This window comes from Giraffa tippelskirchi, chromosome 10 (genome assembly GCF_054371585.1).
Source record: "Giraffa tippelskirchi isolate mGirTip1 chromosome 10, T2T-mGirTip1v1.2.pri, whole genome shotgun sequence".
NCBI classification, from domain to species: domain Eukaryota; kingdom Metazoa; phylum Chordata; class Mammalia; order Artiodactyla; family Giraffidae; genus Giraffa; species Giraffa tippelskirchi.
Window position 1 is genome coordinate 7103065 of NC_137284.1, and position 17438 is coordinate 7120502.

At 61.2% G+C, this 17438-nt stretch overlaps 1 protein-coding gene and 1 long non-coding RNA gene across 14 annotated transcripts; one reads left to right on the forward strand and one right to left on the reverse strand.

Moving 5' to 3' along the window:
* Positions 1–207: 207 nt before the first annotated feature.
* Positions 208–16645, reverse strand: EHBP1L1 (EH domain binding protein 1 like 1). Of its 13 annotated transcripts, XM_081532366.1 has the most exons (22): positions 16260–16645; positions 13876–13933; positions 13554–13649; positions 13148–13201; positions 12891–13069; positions 12670–12812; positions 12079–12147; positions 11812–11974; positions 10190–11639; positions 9830–9949; positions 8927–9529; positions 8303–8460; positions 8160–8208; positions 7106–7747; positions 6922–6924; positions 3016–3085; positions 2840–2895; positions 2616–2739; positions 2218–2317; positions 1072–1145; positions 875–989; positions 208–735 (listed from the first exon to the last, which is right to left on the reverse strand). In XM_081532366.1, exons 1-22 carry the CDS (start codon positions 16361–16363, stop codon positions 636–638), a joined length of 4530 nt encoding a protein of 1509 aa, XP_081388492.1. In that variant the 5' UTR covers positions 16364–16645; the 3' UTR covers positions 208–635. The 13 variants fall into 13 exon arrangements, with proteins under 13 accessions (XP_081388492.1, XP_081388496.1, XP_081388495.1 ...); XM_081532370.1 differs by lacking the exons at positions 6922–6924; positions 9830–9949 and having other exon boundaries at positions 8927–9109; positions 10976–11639; XM_081532369.1 differs by lacking the exons at positions 6922–6924; positions 9830–9949 and having other exon boundaries at positions 8927–9103; positions 10895–11639.
* Positions 15202–17387, forward strand: LOC145522971 (uncharacterized). Its single transcript, XR_014066277.1, has 2 exons — positions 15202–15243; positions 16944–17387. It is a non-coding gene; the product is annotated as an uncharacterized LOC145522971 (long non-coding RNA).
* The last annotated feature ends 51 nt before the right edge of the window (positions 17388–17438 follow it).

A 17438-nucleotide genomic window follows, 5' to 3' on the forward strand; every position in this document is an offset into this window, starting at 1 on the left:
ACTTCCCTACAGCCATCAACAACCAAACTCCATCATCCTTTAAAGGCAGAGGTCAGGCCTCTGGTCCCGCCTCGGCTGGATTCTGAAAACCTCCCCACTCCGCACAGTCCCATTGGGGATCGCAGACCGCCTTATCGGCCGAGGCCCACCCCCTTCCGTCTATTGAAAGCCCCGGTCACCCAGAGAAAGCCCAGGCGCACTGGCGTGGCCTTTTCCAACTTTATTGCTCGCCAGGAACAGGAAGGGGGGCGGGGTGTTGAGCGCGGCAGTTCGCCAGCCGTCCCTCTCACCCCCTGGAGCTCGCCGGCCGGGTCCGGCCATCGGGAAGGGGCTCTGGGTGGGCACGCCTGGAACCCTCAGTCCACCACGAACACACGCACACTCACTCACACGGACTAATAAATATGGCCCGGACGGCGCGGCTGCCCAGCCAGCCGCCCTTGTCCGTCGGGGCCCGAAATGCTGCGCTTTCTTTCCCAGTAAAGGGTCACGGCGGCCCCTACTGGTCGCGCGCGGCACCGGGGAGGGTCCGGTCCTCCCGAGCGCAGGCTCAAAGCGGCGATCCGGCGCGGCGGCGAGAAAGGCTGCGGTCCAAGCAGACCGGGAGGGGCGAAGGCGTCTGGGTCCGTGCGGCCTCAGCTCAGCACGCAGCGTTCGCGCCGGCTCAGCTGCCGGCTCAGCTTGCGGCGCCGCTGCTCCAGGCCGCGCTCCAGGCGCTCATCCTCCTCCAGGGCGCTGGGAGGGAACAGGTTCCGGTCAGCCCCAGCGGCGTCGGGGCCCACACGCTGGCCGCCGCCCGGGGCCCAGACCGAGCACTCCTCCTTGACCTCCCCCAGCGCCTCCCCAGCTCCCGGCGCATCCCGGCCCCACTCACGTCCGCTCCTTCTGGTCCAGGTTCCGGACCAGCTCGTCTCGCTGGTTTACCAGCGACACCAGCTCCTCCAGCAGGAGTTGCTCTCGGCGCTGCTGCGCAGCCGTTTTCAGCCAGTCTGCGGGCAGAGGAGGCTGAGGGTCAGGAGGCACCAGCCTCTGCCCCAGCCTGGTCCCTGATCCCACGGCCCCATCTCCCACCTTCAATGGCCAGCATCGCCCGTAGCTCCCGGCTCAGCAGCTCAAATCTCCGCTCCAAGTCCTGCTCTTCGATGCTGGGGGGTGGGGTGCCAGTTCAGGGAAAGGGGAATGGCCTGGAGTGTCCAGGGTTCTGACCACTCCCTGGCCCCCACTCCACCTCACCATCAGTTCCCACAAACGCCACAGGCAGGCAGAGCTATACCCCAGTCCCCTCTTGGAATTATCTCTTTCGTTTCTGGCTTTTTTTAAGCGGCATATAGGATCTTAGTTCCCCCACCAGGGATATGGAACCTGCACAGCTTGCAGTGGAAGCAGGGAGTCTTAACCACTGGACGGCCAGGGAAGCACCTCTTCTGTTTCCACTGTTCCCCAACATATCGTCTCCTCCCCCCATCCCACCCCTTTTGAAAAAATAAGAAACAACCCAGGAATGTTTGGATGAATATTATTCATAAATGGCAAATATTAGACTAAAATTTATTCTGAAAAATGACCCAAGATGCAAAAAGGAGGCAAAACCACCTTCATCATGCAGGACTATAAAGGCAATGATGCCCAGGGAATTGCTTCTGACCCCACTTAGGAACCTGTCTCTAGGCCTCAGTGTTCCTTACTGTAAAGGAACGGGGTCAAACTGGGGCGCTCAGCACTGACCTGCCACAGTTTTCTTTGGGCCTTGATTTTCTCATTCATAAAAATAGTACCAATTTAAGAAGTATACACTCTACACAGGAAGTTATGAAAAAAAATTTAAGACGGCTGAGCAATTTCTCAAAAAAAAGGGAAGGAAAGAAACCACAACCTTGTAGGAAAAAAAAGCAGTGAAGAGTTCTAATCAAGGTAGTTAAGTTTGCATTTGCTCTGCCCAGGTGGCACTAGTGGTAAAAAAAAATCCCTCCTGCCAATGCAGGAGACATAAGAAACATGGGTTCGCTCCCTGCATCAGGAAGAACCCCTGGAGCAGGGCATGGCAACCCACTCCAGTATTCTTGCCTGGAGAATCCCATGGACAGAGGAGCCTGGCGGGCTACAGTCCATGGAGTCACAAAGAGTCAAATATGACTGAAGCAACTTAGCATGCACACGCTGCTCTGCCAGCCCTGGGTGGGCAGAGGCAGGGCCTGAATGGGGAGGACCAGCACTCACAGCAGCTGCAGCTGGTCTTGCCTGCGGATGAGAGCGTTCTTCTTGTTGACCAGAGTGAACCACTCCTGGATCAGTACCTCCTCCTGTAGCCTGTCGGTACCTGAATCAGGCCAGGACAGTCACCAGGCCAGCCCCTGACCCCTATGTCAGGAGCAAGGAGGTGGCGGCACAGGGTAGGATGGGGTGGGGGCGTGGTTTCCCTTGAGTATCCCAGAAACCAGAGCTGTGTGCCTCCAGCAAGCTGCTTCTGGGCTGCAGGCCTCAGCGTGCCCAGCTGTAAATGGGGATGGTGACCCCAGCCTCCACCCTCCCGACTCCTCCCAGGGTCAGAAAGAGCTGCAGAGCGGGCCAGATGCAGTGGCATGTGCTGGCAAGTGGACTCCGGACGCCCGTCCCACCTGATTCCATGAGGCTCCTTAGCTGCTTCTCCACCTCGGCTGCCCGCCCGTCTATCTGCCTCTGTTCCTGTTCCAAGGCCTGAAGCTCCGCGCACACGTACTGACTTGTGTCCTGGAACCGTTGCTGGGGTGCAAAGGGGGGAGGGCAAGGAACAGGGTGGGTTTGGCCCAGGCCCCGCCTAGGAAGCCCACCCATCAGCTCCTCCCACTTCAGCCCTCCTTACCAGCCCAGCATCATCCCCTGGGCTTGGGGGCGGTTCTTCCAATGGAAGAGTCCCACCTGCAGACAGAGACCAGGCTGAGGGACCCCCAGCTGACAGCTGCCCCTAGAGGGGCCCCAGCTCAGGATCTGTGAGCCGGCTGAGTTAAGCTGAGTCACCACCCCTTCAAAGCTACTCACCGGAGGGCTGCTGTGGGGCTGAGGCTGTGGGAAGGCCAGGGGCAGGGATGGGGTCAGGGCTCGTGCCTTCCTGTGGAGGAAGAGGCCAGTAAGGGCTTGGAGGGGCTCCCCTGACAGCAGGCCCAGGGGCCAGCCAGAGCCCCACTCACACCGGGGAGGAGGGACCTCGCTGCCCCAGCAGCTTCTCAGTCCAGCACGCACAGAACCCCACCCCCACCCCTTCTGGAAAAGCGCCTCCTAGAGCAAAGGCCATGGCCTTCACCACCCCGGGCCTGTGGTCAGGCCAGTCCACTCCCGCTGGCCGAGCCTCCCAGTCCCCGTTCCTGGGGCCCCACAGGGCTTTTGTGAGTCGGAGGTGAAAGGCTGTGAGGGGCCCCACTGGGGCCTCTTCTTCCCCTCCCGCCCCCTCCTCCGTGGAGCTCTCTCAGGCCACCTCAGACTCCATCGCCTAGCGCCAGCATCTCCTATCACGGCCAGGGCCCCACACAGGGACACTGAGCTGAGCCGAACGTGACCATCATGAGCCAACACCTCCATCTCCTGGCCCCTCCCGCCTTCTCATTTCCTACACCTAGAGGATGCTATGCGTGTCACATGACTGTCAGAACAGAACAGGCGGCTGGACAGACCAATTTTAGCCCGGAAGGGCAGCTGGCCCCTCAGGTGCCCTGCCCCAGCAACTTGCTGGCACTGTCAGCCCCGGGGCCCCCAACTTTCAGCTCAGCTGATAGCCTGGCCCCCTTGAGGGCTCCTGCTCTGGCCACCTTTCCACGTCACAAGGTGAGGAGAAAGCGCTGAGGCACCCCACTGTCCACCCTACCCGGCACCGCTCTAAGACACAGCCCTGGAAGTGCCCTGCTCAGGGGACATCCTCTCTGGTCTGGGCAGGTGGCAGCCTCTTTACCAGCTGCCCCCTCCCTGCTACACGCCCTGCCTGCTGACTTTACCCTCAGGCCACAACTGAGGAGGGGGGTCTCCCTAAACCTTCACCCCGATAGTGTCACTCTCCTCAAACGCCTTCTCAGTCCCCAGTCTCGCTGCCAAGGCCTGTTGGCAGTTCCAACATTAACTCCTACTGCCCCAAACCCCATCCGGACGCCACCCTCTGGCCCCAGTGGTGGACTTTCGCTTCCCCAAATCGTTTCCCCAGCCTGGAGCAGCCTCTGTCTTGGGCGGCTGGACGTCAACTCGCCCTTCATGACCCAGCTCAGCCCCACCTCCTCCAGCGGCTCCTTCACCCGGCCTTCTTCCTCCCTCCCTGACTTTCATGCCTCCTGAAGCCGCCTCAATCCCCAGCACGGCCCCCAGGGCCTCTCTCATCACAGCTCTGACCACACTCCCACCCCGCCATGGCTGCAAGCTACTCCTGTCTCCTTAGGCAGAGGCAGCCCCTGCAGACAGGCTGGGGTCCAGAGGACACACTCAGGGCGCACCGTGTAACAGTAATGGCAGGGTGTGCATCGAGCATCTGTCTGTGTATCGGATGCTGTGGGTGCACTGACTCATTTCATCTTCCCAACAGTACTGTGAGGCAGGGACCCTTACCTTCCCCACTTTACAGATGGGGAAACTAAGGGTCAGTGATGACACTCAAACAGGGCCTGGCTTGGGCCCCACTGTCTAATCCAATAGTCTGAAAGCTTGCCCACCAATTTGCTGTCTGCCTCTGGGCCAGTCATACCCACTGGGCCTGTTTGTGTCCTTGTACGAAAAGGACATACAAGCCCCAGGCGGGTTGCAGGGCTCCAGACGGGCATGTGAGGAAAAAACACAGTTCCCCTTTCTTTTGCCAACACCCTGCAGTGGTCCCTCAAAATCACTTTGCAAAACATCTTTCATGTCTTTGCTTCTCATCCTCAGGAAAAGAGCACAGAGAGGTGGCTTGTCCAAGGTCACGCAGCCAGTGCATACTGCTGGGCCCAGTAGAGGGCACCATTGTAACTGCTGCTAAGTCGCTTCAGTCGTGTCCGACTCTGTGCTACCCCACAGACGGCAGCCCACCAGGCTCCGCCGTCCCTGGGATTCTCCAGGCAAGAATACTAGAGTGGGTTGCCATTTCCTTGTCGAGTTCTGTCTCAGTGGTACTGAGGGTTCACACCCAGGACCAACTCCCTTTACACTTCACATCCCTGAGCCTGGACATTCCTACTTGCAAAATGGGGTAACAGTTTCTCCCCCAGAAGAAGCACTGTAGGAGTTGGTGAGGAGTTGATGAGGGGTTGTGGAGGCGGGGCAGGCCAGGCAGGAAGCAAGTGCTCAACCAACAGGGCAGGCAGAGGCGGGAAAGTGAAGAAACCCCAACCTCAGCAGCAACTGAGCTTACTCACAGCTGCTCTGATGGGAATTCCAACACTTCCTCACGTCTGACCCAAATTCCCCTTTCTACAGTCTCGTGTGTGGCCCCCTCCTCCAGGAAGCCCTTGCAGAGCCATGCCAGAGGCACTCAGGCCTCCTGGCTTCAGCCTCGCCCCAGCTTCAAGCTGCCTGACTTCATCCTATCCAGGGGCAGGCCTACCCCCTCTACAGCATGCACGGGGTGAGGGATGGGAGTGGCCAAGAAGGAAGCAGGCCCCCGCATCCCCCCGTGGGTCAAATATCTCCTGTGGGACAAGGGCTGGAGGGGGGCCTGGCTTGGAAGGACCAGACACTGGGACTTCGGCCCAGAAAAATGGAGCTTTCCTTTTTTCTTTTTCCACTGTTCACGGATGTGTGTTTTAATAAGAATAATTGTGTCCAAATACAACAGGAGTTTTTCATCTCTCAAGTACAATGTAACAGAGCCTTCTCTTTTAAGATATAAAGAGCCATTGACACACATTGAGGGGGCTTTGGCCACAGGCCAACACAGCCCAGGATAGCTGTCCAGCACAGCTCCTATGGGTGTCTCTGATGCTCTCCGTTTCTCATTCATAGGGTCAATGCTGCACCTCTGACCCCACACTCAAGGCTCCTGCTCTCCAAGCCAGCCTCATCACTGCCCGCAGGAGGTGACCTTATAGGAGGTGACCTTACGGGAGGTGACCGGCAGTTCCCTACATAAGACCCAAGCTTTCCTGTGACCACACGTTTACTTGTGAGATCCCACCTCTCGAGAACCACCCCTCGGATTCTTCACCTGGGAAAAGCTGCCCATTTTATTAGCCTGACTTAAGTGGCTGCTTCTTCCAAAAACCCTTTCCCAGTTTGCTCCCTCTTTTCCTTAGAACTCAGGGGTCATCCCTGGGCAGCCGAAGGCTTGAAGCAGCCTGACAGAGCTGCCCCTGCTGTCCAGGACAGTGCTGCTGGAGAGTTCAAGGCCTGGACTTTGGCAGTTGTGAGTCCTTGAGCAAACCCTTGACCCCTCTAGAACAGTCTCCCTTTTAGTGCAGTGATCACAAGACTCCCTGGTGGCTCAGGTGGTAAAGAATCCGCCTGCAAGGCAGCAGACCCAGGTTCCATCCCCGAGTTGAGAAGATCCCCTGGAGAAGGGAATGGCAACCCACTCCAGTAATCTTGCCTGGGAAATCTCATGACAGAGGAGTCTGGCGGGCTACAGTCCATGGGGTAACAAAGAATCGGACACAACCGAGCAACTAAACCACCACCGCAAGACACCCTGGGAGGCTGACCTGAGACCTGCAAGGGATGGGGGGGACACGGGCACCCACCAGGGTCTCCCATCTCCAACTTTCCCTCGTCAGAGTAGAGAGAAAACTGGTCTCCAGCGTCTGGAGTTAAAGATTCAAGTCGGAGAGTCTTGGGGCGGGGAGGCCCTAGAGAGCTCCTTTGAGTACAGAAACCCTGTTCCCAGCTTACAGGGAGGTGGCGGGCACCTCCAGCCAGAGAAATGCCCCAGCCCACTTGACAGGTGATGAAGAGCCTGCGCTGAGGGCTGACTCCTGGAGCCTTCTGGGAACTTCCTATTACAGCCTGACTCCACTGAGCGCCATCCCAAGGCTGGCAGCAAAAGTCAGCGGCTCCGGGCTGGGCGGGTCTTGGGCACGGGCGCCCCTGCTGAGGAGCTCGCAGGGGACTCCTCCGTGGCATCGGCGCTTCGGCGTCCAGGAGAGGCTGGTCGCCCCTCACCCCCGCGCCGCTGGAGGGCACTCACCGCCGCCGCTCCCGCCGCTCCCGAGTCGGGCTCGTCCCCGGAGAAGGAGCTGCTGTTCCGGAGCCGCGAGCGCCTCTTCTTCAGCAGGTCGGCGTCGCGCACGTGCGAGAAGGAGCCGTGCGCGCGGGGCGGGGGCACCGGCCCGGCCTCCGCGTTGACCGACGGCCGCCGCAGCCTCACGCCGCCCGCGGCGCCCGACGCCCCCACGCCGTTCACCAGCCCCTCTGCCGGGGACACGGACGCCCGGGCTCCGGGGCCGTCGGCCGGGGCCTCGGCGGAGCGCGCCTCCTGGTCGGCTACGGCCCCGCCGTCCTTGGAGGCCTCCTCGGGGGCCGCCCCGTCCACGCGGGTCGCGGCCTCCTGGGGCTGCTGGGGCGCCTCGGCCCGGTGCTCGCGCAGCCGCTGGGCCAGGCTCCCGGTGTCCAGGTCGTCGGGCGGGCTCAGCTGGGCGCTGGCCACGCGATACGTGCCCGCGCCGCCGCCGCCCTCCAGCTGCACCAGCTGCAGCTCCTGCCCCGTGCAGAAGGCGCGGATCTGGCACAGGTACGTCATGACGATCAGCTTGTCGGGCACCGACAGCAGCACCATGTCCGCCGGCTCCAGCAGCCGCGACACGCCCAGGGCCGCGAAGCCATCGAAGGCCTAGGGAGCAGGGGGGAGGGTTACCCAGCGACCCAGCCGCCCCGCCCCGGCCCGCCGCGGGGGTCCCCGCGACTGGCACGCCCGGGTTTGCCCGCAGCGCCCTCGCCCTCCTATTGGGAGAAATCTAGCAACAGGATCCGCCCCCGCGTTACCCAGCAACAGCACACCAAAAGGGTGGTTTCAGTGAAAACCATCTGGTGGAAATATGCTTTAAAAAAACACATAACTAAACTCAGGAAAACGAACAGTTTAAAGACCAAAAGGGTAATAAGTGGCAGAACTTCCAAAAGCCAGTGCTGGGGCCCTAAAGCCTACAGACTACTCTCCTACACACAGAGAAGGATCCCGATCTCAGCTTGGGCCTGGCCCGGGACCTTCCTTCCCTCCAAGCACCAGCCCCGCCCCTTCTCACCTGCTTGTTGTTCTGTTTGATGTTCAGAGGGTCAAGGGAGGCAAAGTCTCTGCAGGGAGAGCGCTGATCAGAGGCTGGATTCACGCCAGCCTCCCCTCCTCCGCAGGCTTCCCCATTCACTGCCACCCCCTCCAGCCACTCACATCTTGTCTGGGTAGAATCGGTGCAGGATGGCACAGAAAGCCAAACCGTTGCGCCAGGACGTGGTGAAGTTGGTGATGCGCACACCGCGGTAGCCGGAGGTGACTTCCTGGCACCACTCTAGCAGGGACTGGCTGAAGCTAACCTGGGCAGGTGGTGCCTGGGGACACAGGGATGGGCTCAGGGAATGTGGACGTGGGACCTGCACCCTCTGCCCCTTTGGCACAAAACAGCTCCAGCTCTGGGTCTGCAGGAGTCACCACACACCACTGGCCAGGGCCTTAGCATCAGGCAAAGAGGTTTCCAGCTCCAGGGTTATCTATCAAGGTCACCTAAATGGTCAGTGGCCCCCAGGCAAGAACAGAAGTCACCAGCAGCCACACCTCCAGGTCAGCCCAGAAAATCAGCTTTGGGGAGGGTAGGGGTCCTACTCCATGCAGCCCAGGGAAGACAAGGTGGGGGAGCCAGGGCATCCTGAGAGGGGAGGGGGTGAGGGGCTCCTGGAAGCTGAGCCCCTGTCCCACCCCACCCCAGTCGGCCAGGTGGGTCCATGCAGAGCCGCCGTTCGCTCAGCCCAGGTTAGTGGGAAGCAGCAGACTGGGCCCTCGGCGGCCCCCCATCCCTACCTGGCTGCCCGGCAGCCTCCTGTCCTCTTCAGGCTCCTCTGGGGAAGAGGCCCCGGAGGGCCTGGACACCCCAGCCCCTGCCCCACTGGCCACCTGCACCTCCATCAGGCTGGCCTCTGGGAGGTTTCCCTCAGCTTCTTTTCCCTTCTCGGCTCCTGAGACCCCAGCCTCTGCTTCCTGGGCCTCAAAAATACCAGATGGGTTCCCTGAAGCCCCTGAAACTTCCATCTTTGCTTCCTTGGCCCCCCAAACCCCAGACTTGGCCTCTGAAACCCCCCAAATCCCAGTCTCTGCCTCCTGGCCCCTTGAAACTGTAGTTTCTGCCTCTGCTCCCTGGGATCCTAAAACTTCATGCTTTATAACTGGGACCCCTACAGCCTCATATTTGAGGGTCTGCCCAGGTCCAGTCTCTGCCTCCTGGACCCCGGAAGTCTGAGCCTTTCCCTTCTCAGCCTCTAAAACTGTAGTTTCTGTCTTTTGATTCCCTAGTCCCTCAGCCTCTGCCATTCCAGCCTCTGACCCCGAGAACCCTGAATCTCCCACCTCTGTTTCCTGAGTCCCCAATGTCTCAGTCTCCATCTCTGGGGCCCCTGAGCCCCCTACCTCTGTCTCCTGGGTCCTCAAGGTCTCAGACTCTGCCCCTGGGACCCCTGAACCCCCTTCCTCTGTCTCCTGGGTCCTCAGGGTCTCAGTCTCCATCTCTGGGGCCCCTAAGCCCCCTACCTCTGTCTTCTGGGTCCTCAAGGTCTCAGACTCTGTCCCTGGGACCCCTGAACCCCCTACCTCTGTCTCCTGGGTCTTCAGGGTCTCAGTCTCCATCTCTGGGGCCCCTAAGCCCCCTACCTCTGTCTGCTGGGTCCTCAGGGTCTCAGTCTCCATCTCTGGGGCCTCTGAACCCTCTACCTCTATCTCCTGGGTCCCCAATGTCTCAGTCTCCATCTCTGGGGCCCCTGAGCCCCCTACCTCTGTCTCCTGGGTCCTCAAGGTCTCAGACTCTGCCCCTGAGACCCCTGAACCCCCTTCCTCTGTCTCCTGGGTCCTCAGGGTCTCAGTCTCCATCTCTGGGGCCCCTAAGCCCCCTACCTCTGTCTTCTGGGTCCTCAAGGTCTCAGACTCTGTCCCTGGGACCCCTGAACCCCCTTCCTCTGTCTCCTGGGTCTTCAGGGTCTCAGTCTCCATCTCTGGGGCCCCTAAGCCCCCTACCTCTGTCTCCTGGGTCCTCAGGGTCTCAGTCTCCATCTCTGGGGCCTCTGAACCCCCTACCTCTATCTCCTGGGTCCCCAATGTCTCAGTCTCCATCTCTGGGGCCCCTGAACCCCCAGCTTCGATCTCCTGGATCTCTAGTATCTCAGCTTCTGCTACCTTAGTCTCTGTCCCTGGGACCCCTGAACCCCCTACCTCTGTCTCCTGGCTCCCTCTTATCTTGGATTTTATCTCTGAGACCCCTGAACACCCCACTTCTGTGTCCTGAGCCCCAGGTATTTCAGGCTCTGCTATCTCAGCTTCTCTTCTCAGTATCCCTGAGCACTCAGATATCTCCTGGGTCCCTAATATCTCAGTTTCCAACATCCCAGTCTTTGTCCCCAGAACTCCTGAACCCCCAGCCTCTTTTTCCTGGGTCCCCTGAAACTCTGCCATCCCACCCTCTGTCCCTGTGGCCCCTGAAACGCTTACCCCTGTTTTCTGGGTCCCTAGATCCTCAGACCCTGCCATCTCAGCAGCCTCTGACTCCAGGACCCCTGATCTCACTACCTCTGTCTCCGGGGTCCCCAATGTCCTCGCTTCTGCTGCCTCAGACACTATCTCTGGGGACCCTGAGATCTCCCGGGTCCCCAATAACTCTGATTCTGCCACCCCAGTCTCTGTTCCCAGGACCCTTGAATCCCCAGTTTCTACCTCCCAGACCCTCAGATCCCTGGACACCACCCCTTGTTCAGCTGCTGGTGGGGCCCTCGGGTACCGGCTCACCTGGGGCCCAGCGCTTGGTGCTCCAGCAGAGGGCCCCTGCTCCAGGCCTGTCCCCCCAACACCAGGGGCTCCGCCCCTCACCTCGGCACACTCTCTCTCCTGGCCTGCAGCAGCCCCGGCCACCTTGAGGTCACCGAGATGTCCTGAATGCCCCGCAGGCTCTGCTGGCGCTGGGCTCAGGACTGTGGGAGCTTCATCCCTGGTCTTGACCCCTGTCCTCCCCTGAGAGCCCCTTGGAGGAGCCTCAGGAGTCCCCTTGAGTCTTGCCTCAGATGTCACCTCTGTGGCCTCTGGTCCCTTAGTGTCCACAGGTTTCACCTTTGACCTCTGCTCCGCATCCACATGACCGATCTCTAAACTCTTTTCAGCCTCCCCAGCTCTGACCACTGACCTCTTACTGTTCACCTCTCTGACTCCTGACCCATGCTCAGCGTCCAGCCCACTAGCCTCTGCCCTGTCTCCAGCGCCCCCCTCCTCAACCTTGGGTTTCTGCCCCTCCAGAGAGTTGCTGGAGTCTCTGTCCTCAAAGCCTGGGCCCAGCCCGGCTCCCTGGACCTCTGTCCCTTCCTGAGGGCTTGCCCGAGCCTGGGTCTCCACAGCAGAATCCACTCCTGCTGGGGGAGCCCCGGAGGCTTTGGGGGCCTCATCCTCTCCTTGGTGGACTGGGGGCCAGGGGGCATCAGAGCCTTTCTGGAGCCGAGGGGCCGGAGTGGGGGCCATGTCCTGGCCTGGCTGTCTTGAGGACCTGAGGAGAAAGCAGAGAGGGATGCACTGCAAGAGCTCATTTGTCCCCCTCTCCTCAGCCCCCCTCCCCACCTGTCAGACTCCTGGGACCCTGGAAAGGCAGGTTGCCGCAGGGTGTACAACTTCTGAAGAGCAGAAGGGGGAGAGGGGCTGGAGCTGATTCCAAAGCTCACCTTGTCTCTGGCGGGGTTCCAGGGGGCCTTGGGGCCTTGAGCCCCACCTGGCCCCCTGCTACAGTAGCTGGTTCTGAGCCCTGGGCCCGGGAGGCCCTGGCTGGGGGCGCAGGGGCACTCACAGGGGCTGGGCTGGTATCCTCAGCACTAGAAGGGCTGGCAGCTGCGGGGAGGAGGAAGGGAGAGGATGCTGAGGCCTGGGACCTGGGACTTGGAGGTCACAACACCTCCACCCCGGGCCTACCCCAACCCCAGCCTGGGCCTCACCTGCCTGCCGGGGCCGCAGTCGGCCCTCTTCCTCCTCCTCACAAAGTGTCTTCAGCTCCCGAGGGGTCTCTGGGGGTGGGGTGTTGGGGGCACGGTCAGCACCAGGAAGGGTTCTGCAGGTCTGACCCCCACTTCCCCCAACTAGAATGCTGGGCCTATCTAGGAAATGCCCCAGCCTCAGGGCACCACCCCGGCCTAGGAGAACAGACAGGCCCACAGATGCAGAGAAAAAGAAAGAGAGATGGACAGACAGAAAAAAAAAGCCTTAACAAGCAAAAGAGAGGGACGAGGTTGTGTGGTGAAGGGTGGCGAGCCCAGGCTGCAGCCCCTCTCTGTGCTTTTGGTCCAGCTGTTTCTGGGCGGGTTTGTGGGCAGGTGCACACTCAGGGCAAGGGTAGGGTCAGGGGCACAGAGGGGGGCACTGGAAACCCATCTTGCAGGACACTCAAGGCTGCTGGGCAGGCTGGAAGCCCTGGCAACAGTGAGCTCCCTCCACTAGCCCTGCCCTAAAACAGCAAGAGGATTTTTGGCCTGGGTGATCCCCCACCCTCTCGAGGTCTTGGTGATCTCAACCTCCAGCTGGGAGCCCACCTGGCTGGGGGACATGTGCCCGCGCCTCCTGGGCCCCTGGACCATTGGCCTCCTCCTCGTCGCTCTCGGCAAAGTCATCCAAGTTGCCCACGTCGCTAGGTTTCATGCTCATGAGGCTCGCAAGGCTCTGCATGTCATCATCCCTGCGGATCGGAGACCAGGGGTGAGGGCTGGCGTCAGAGGTTGTGGACTAGGACCGAGGAGGGCGGTCAGGCACTCACGTGGCGCGGCCCTCCCGCAGCAGCACCCCGCACAGAGTGAGGCTTAGCTCGGCCTGTACCACCTTCACCGACTTGGGCTTCAGCCGCAGCCGCAGCGGGACCTGGGAAGGCACGGGCCCCGCGTGGCGGGCCAGGTCCACCTCGGCCGTGGCCAGCACCTTCCGCTGCCCCTTGGACTCCTGGGGGCAGGGGAGGGAGCATCAGCGCTGCCCCAGAGTCCCCGAGACCCCAGGCTCCCACCCATCCCGGCCACTCACATTCTCAATGATGAACGTCCACTCTTTGGCCTCATACTGATCCACGTGGGGGTCCTGGGGAAGAGGGGCACCAGTGAGTACAGGGGCTGCTGGGTTGGGGACAGGGCAGGGAGGAGAGCCTGCGCTAGTTCAGGAGGTGTTTGTTTGGGGCTTTCAGACAGGCTGGTCCCTCCTGGCAGGTATGTTCCCTGGTTCCTCCTGATCCCAGCTCTCCCTCATGTGGTGGGTAAATGCCACCTCCTCCAAGGAGACTTCCTGGGCCACTCAGGCTGAGTAGGCCCCCTGCCATGATTCTTGGTCTCGCCCCTCTGTTCTTTTCTGTTTGGATGGATAACCCACCCCCTGTGGCCCCTGGGGTGCAATCGCCCACTCATTGCCCCTCTGCTCAGGCGGGCTAGAGACTCACCCGGTACAGGGTCACAGAGATGTCCACATTCTCAGGTACCATCCACACCACGGTGCCCCGGTATGGGTTCTGGATGCCCGGCTGCCAGCTGTGGGCCTACAAGGAGCTGTCTGAGTCCTCCCTCCATCCTAACCCTCCCCTTCACCCCTTGTCCTCATCTCCTACCTTGACCCCATCTTTTTCTCTCTTCGATGGATTCTAATCTGAATCCAACTCCAGTCCCCCAACAGCCCTCCCCCACTCACCCCACCCCCCAATTTGCCCCACCCCCCCAATTTGCCCCACCCCCAATCTGGAACTCCCAGTTGACATCCTACCCCACCTTGGAGCAGATGCGTCGGTTCCGCCGGGTCCACACTACCACCAGCTTATCTGGTTGCCTGGGAGGCGAGGGGCGGGGGAGAGGGGGCCACTCAGTCAGGCTCACCCACCCTCTCCATCTCATCCACAGTATTCCTTCTGCCCACATCCCCCTCCCCCAGGACAGGGGCTGGACAGCCCCCTTATCTGGGGCCACAAGGAGCAGGGTGGGGCTGCCGAGGCAGGGTGAGGCCTGAGCCAGAGGGCAAAGGCCTGTGGGTCGACAGGGATTATGAAAAAAGTCATACAAAGAGACAGGCACACACAGAGACAGACAGCAACCCAACAAGGACCTGCAAGACACACAGACTCTGAGACAGCGAAAGAGACAAACTTGGAGTAAAAGGAGTCCATTCACTCACAAATATTTGTAGAGTCCACACTATAACCTCAGCCCACATCAAGGAGAGGCAAGACCCTGCTGGAGCAGGAAATGGGTCATGTGAGGGTCTGGAGAAGGTAGGCTCCAGGCAGAGGGGATGGCAAGTGCCAGGGTCCGAGGATGGGGGTAGGTGTAGGGTCGGGTAGGGGGGCAGAGGCTGGGAAACAGAAAGGCATAGGGTCAGCTTGTCATTCGACACCCTCCCAGGACCTTCCATGCCCAGCCCTTCACTTTGCAGGGATCCCCATTCCCACAAGACACATCAGGGAGGACTTCTAGAAGGTGACATCTAAGCTGAACAGCATAAGCTGGGGCAGAGACAAAGAGATGCAAGGAGACAGAGACAAAGCCAGAGGAGACAGTGGCCAGGCACGTGGCTGGGCCTGGGAGGGAGGGGCCGAGTGCTGCCCAAGAGAGTGGGGAGGGCTTGGGGGTCATCAGGCAGAGGGGGCAACACAAGAGCCCTCCGTGCCTGCACCCAGTCCCATGCCAGGACGCTCAGGTTCACCCAGCTCACAGCCCCTCTGGAGGCTGAGCCAGGATAACTGGTTCTCCTGTCATCTTCCAGGGGATGCTGAGACCAGAGAGGTTAGGGGCCGGGCAAGGGCACACGCCTGAGCCTAGTGCCCCTCCTGGACCCTACACTGCAGGTGACGGCTAAGGGCAGCCATGGGCCTTCCCAGAAAGGGGAAGCCAACTGTGGGAGCCTGGGGAGGGTGGGGCCTGGCCGGGCAGCCTGACTCAGGCAGGGCACGCCCTCCTGGGCAGCTGTGACCTGGGCAGGGGCAGCTTCCTAGCCGGGGCTCCAGGCGAGAAAGTCCAGGAGGCCCTGCCCACCCCTTGTGACTCACGTTGACACTGCCCACACCCTCACCCGGCTGTCTGTGACCATGCCCAGGATCCCCCTGGCTTCACCCAGGATGCTGGGGCAGAAGGCAGAAGCCATAGGTCAGAGTTCAAGTCCCAGCCCAGTGCTGTGTTACCCCAGCCAGTTCCTGGGCCTTTCTGGGCCTTGCTGAATGGTGTGAACCACCCTCTAGCTGGCCTGGTCAAGATCAGGGATATGACAGCTGCCCAAGGGACCCCAGGCCTCCTGCTCACTCCCCTCCCTTTGGACCCTCTGGTCCCTTCCTGTCTCTCCTCTTGGGAGCCTAAATTTAGTCCCGCCTGGCGGGTGAGGCCCCCACAGCTGTGCTCTAATCCAGCCAAGGGAAGCTGACACCAAGGAGCACGTATATTTAGGGTGTGACGCAGGGGCCCGGGCAGCTGCGGGTGGGGGCGTGTGAACCAGATGCCCCCAGGCCCTTTGGTAGTCCAGGTCAGGATCCTGCATCCCCTGACATATCTCCCCCCACCCTACCACCTTGCCTTCTCCAGGCTCTCTCCTCTGGGACCCACAACCTCCTAAAGCCTCGGGCCCCTTTAAGCTGCTGCCTGCCTCCCTCCTCATCACTCCCAGTGCTCAGTTTCCCCTTTTAAGGATATTACAGAGATGAGTCCAGCCGCCCAGTGCCCACTTCTGCAGAAGGGGCGGGTGGTTCCTCTGGTTCAACAAACAGGCAGGGGAGGAGGGGGCACCATCCTTGTTCTGAGGTCATGGAGTTGGTTGTCCCAGGCCCTGCACCCGTGGCCCTGAAAACGTGCCCCCTTTTCTGATGCTCCACCTTGAACCACTCCTCTGGCCAGAAATATGAGGCCTCCCTTTCCCCATCTCTGAGCGCAGCTGAGGAAAGCGTGGGCCCACACAGATCCTCAGGCCTGGATGTCCCGACCTCCACTCCCCAAAGGCTGCCCACAGCCCCACAATCCCCCAGAGTTGCCAGGGCCCTTCTCTGTGTCCGGGTCCCCAGGGCCCTGGCTGGAGTGGGGGGTCTCCTTGGCCACTGGACGGAGGTCAGGGTTCTCAGGCCTCCGGATGGGGTCCCCGCCAGTCTGGGGGGCCCCCAGGCTGCCCTCCCACTCACCATTTCTTGGTGCACTCCACCACCAGCTCGTGGTAACAGGCCACAAACTGGAATTTGGCGGCCCGCTTGCCCACACGCTGCAAGCGCTTCCACACCGAGGTCATGGCCCCGCCGCCTCCGCCGCCCGCTCCTCAGACCGGGGACTCCCGCTAGTCCGCGACCGCTGGCCCGGCCCAGGTCCCCATGGCCTCCGGAATCCTATCCGCGCCGCCCGCCCCGTCCGTGCGGAGGGGTCCGAGGCGCGGGACCGGGGGCCGCTTTTTTCGCCGCCGCCGCTGAGGGGGCCCGCCGGTGATCTGGCCGCCTCGGAGGGGTCGTCTGGGGCGCGTCGGGTCGCTGGAGCGTTGAGCGGCGAGCGCGCCGTTTCCTGGAGCCGCACCCCCGTCGGAAGGCGGGCGGGGCTCCGGCGGGAGGCGGGGGCCGGGGCGGGAGCGCGGGGGCGGGGCGGCCCGGCTTCCGGGGCCTCGCGCGGGAGGGAGAGCGGGGTCGAGGGGGACGCCTAGACCGCAGCGTCCGCCTGTTGCGAGCCGAGGCGATGTGGAGGCGCGGGCGGGGCAAGGGGGCGCGCGGGCTGGGGCAGGGGGCCATCAGCAGCAATTGGTGCCGCCCGCGAGAGCGCTGCCCGGCCGCCTCCCATCCTGCCCGCAGCCCTGCGAGGTACGTACTGGTGGCCCCATTTCACAGGCTGGGGAAATAGAGACCAGAAAGGAGAAAAGACGTGAAGGGTCTCAGTGCGCTGACCCAGAGCCAGCTGGCTTCAACTGGGGAGACAGACTCCTGCTGCCACCCACGTGTTAACCAGAGGAGGAAGGAGCAAGGTCAGGGGCCAACCCCGGTGGCCCTACGGTGAGCAGCACCCACTTGCCAGCTTCCAGACCTGGCTCTCCAGCTGTCAAGTGGGAAGGCAGTCCCAACACCCCACAAGCAGCTGACCTCCAACAAGTGTGTGACCCTGGGCAAAGGACCAACGCTCTGAGCCTCAGTTTTTACCTCTGCAAAATAGGGATAATTATAGTTGCACCTTTTACAACGTCATTGAGAATGAAACCTTGGAAAGCATTTAGCGTGGAACCTGGCTGATTTTTGCCAGGTCTTACTAAATAAAATCCGTTATCGTGGAGAGTAAAAGTGTGTGTGTTTCCCCTCCCTCCCCTGGAAAGCCTGCCGCGGGGCGTTAAC

What these genes read in the sequence shown, in the direction of transcription:
- EHBP1L1 (XM_081532364.1), bottom strand. Translation starts at nt 16,363, where the DNA reads ATGACCTCGGTGTGGAAGCGCTTGCAGCGTGTGGGCAAGCGGGCCGCC. An exon ending in AGCCCCACAGCAGCCCTCCG is followed by an intron (nt 2,896 to 3,015) that starts GTGAGTAGCTTT and finishes CTCTGTCTGCAG; the next exon opens with GTGGGACTCTTCCATTGGAA. An exon ending in CAGGGGATGATGCTGGGCTG is followed by an intron (nt 2,740 to 2,839) that starts GTAAGGAGGGCT and finishes TTTGCACCCCAG; the next exon opens with CAACGGTTCCAGGACACAAG.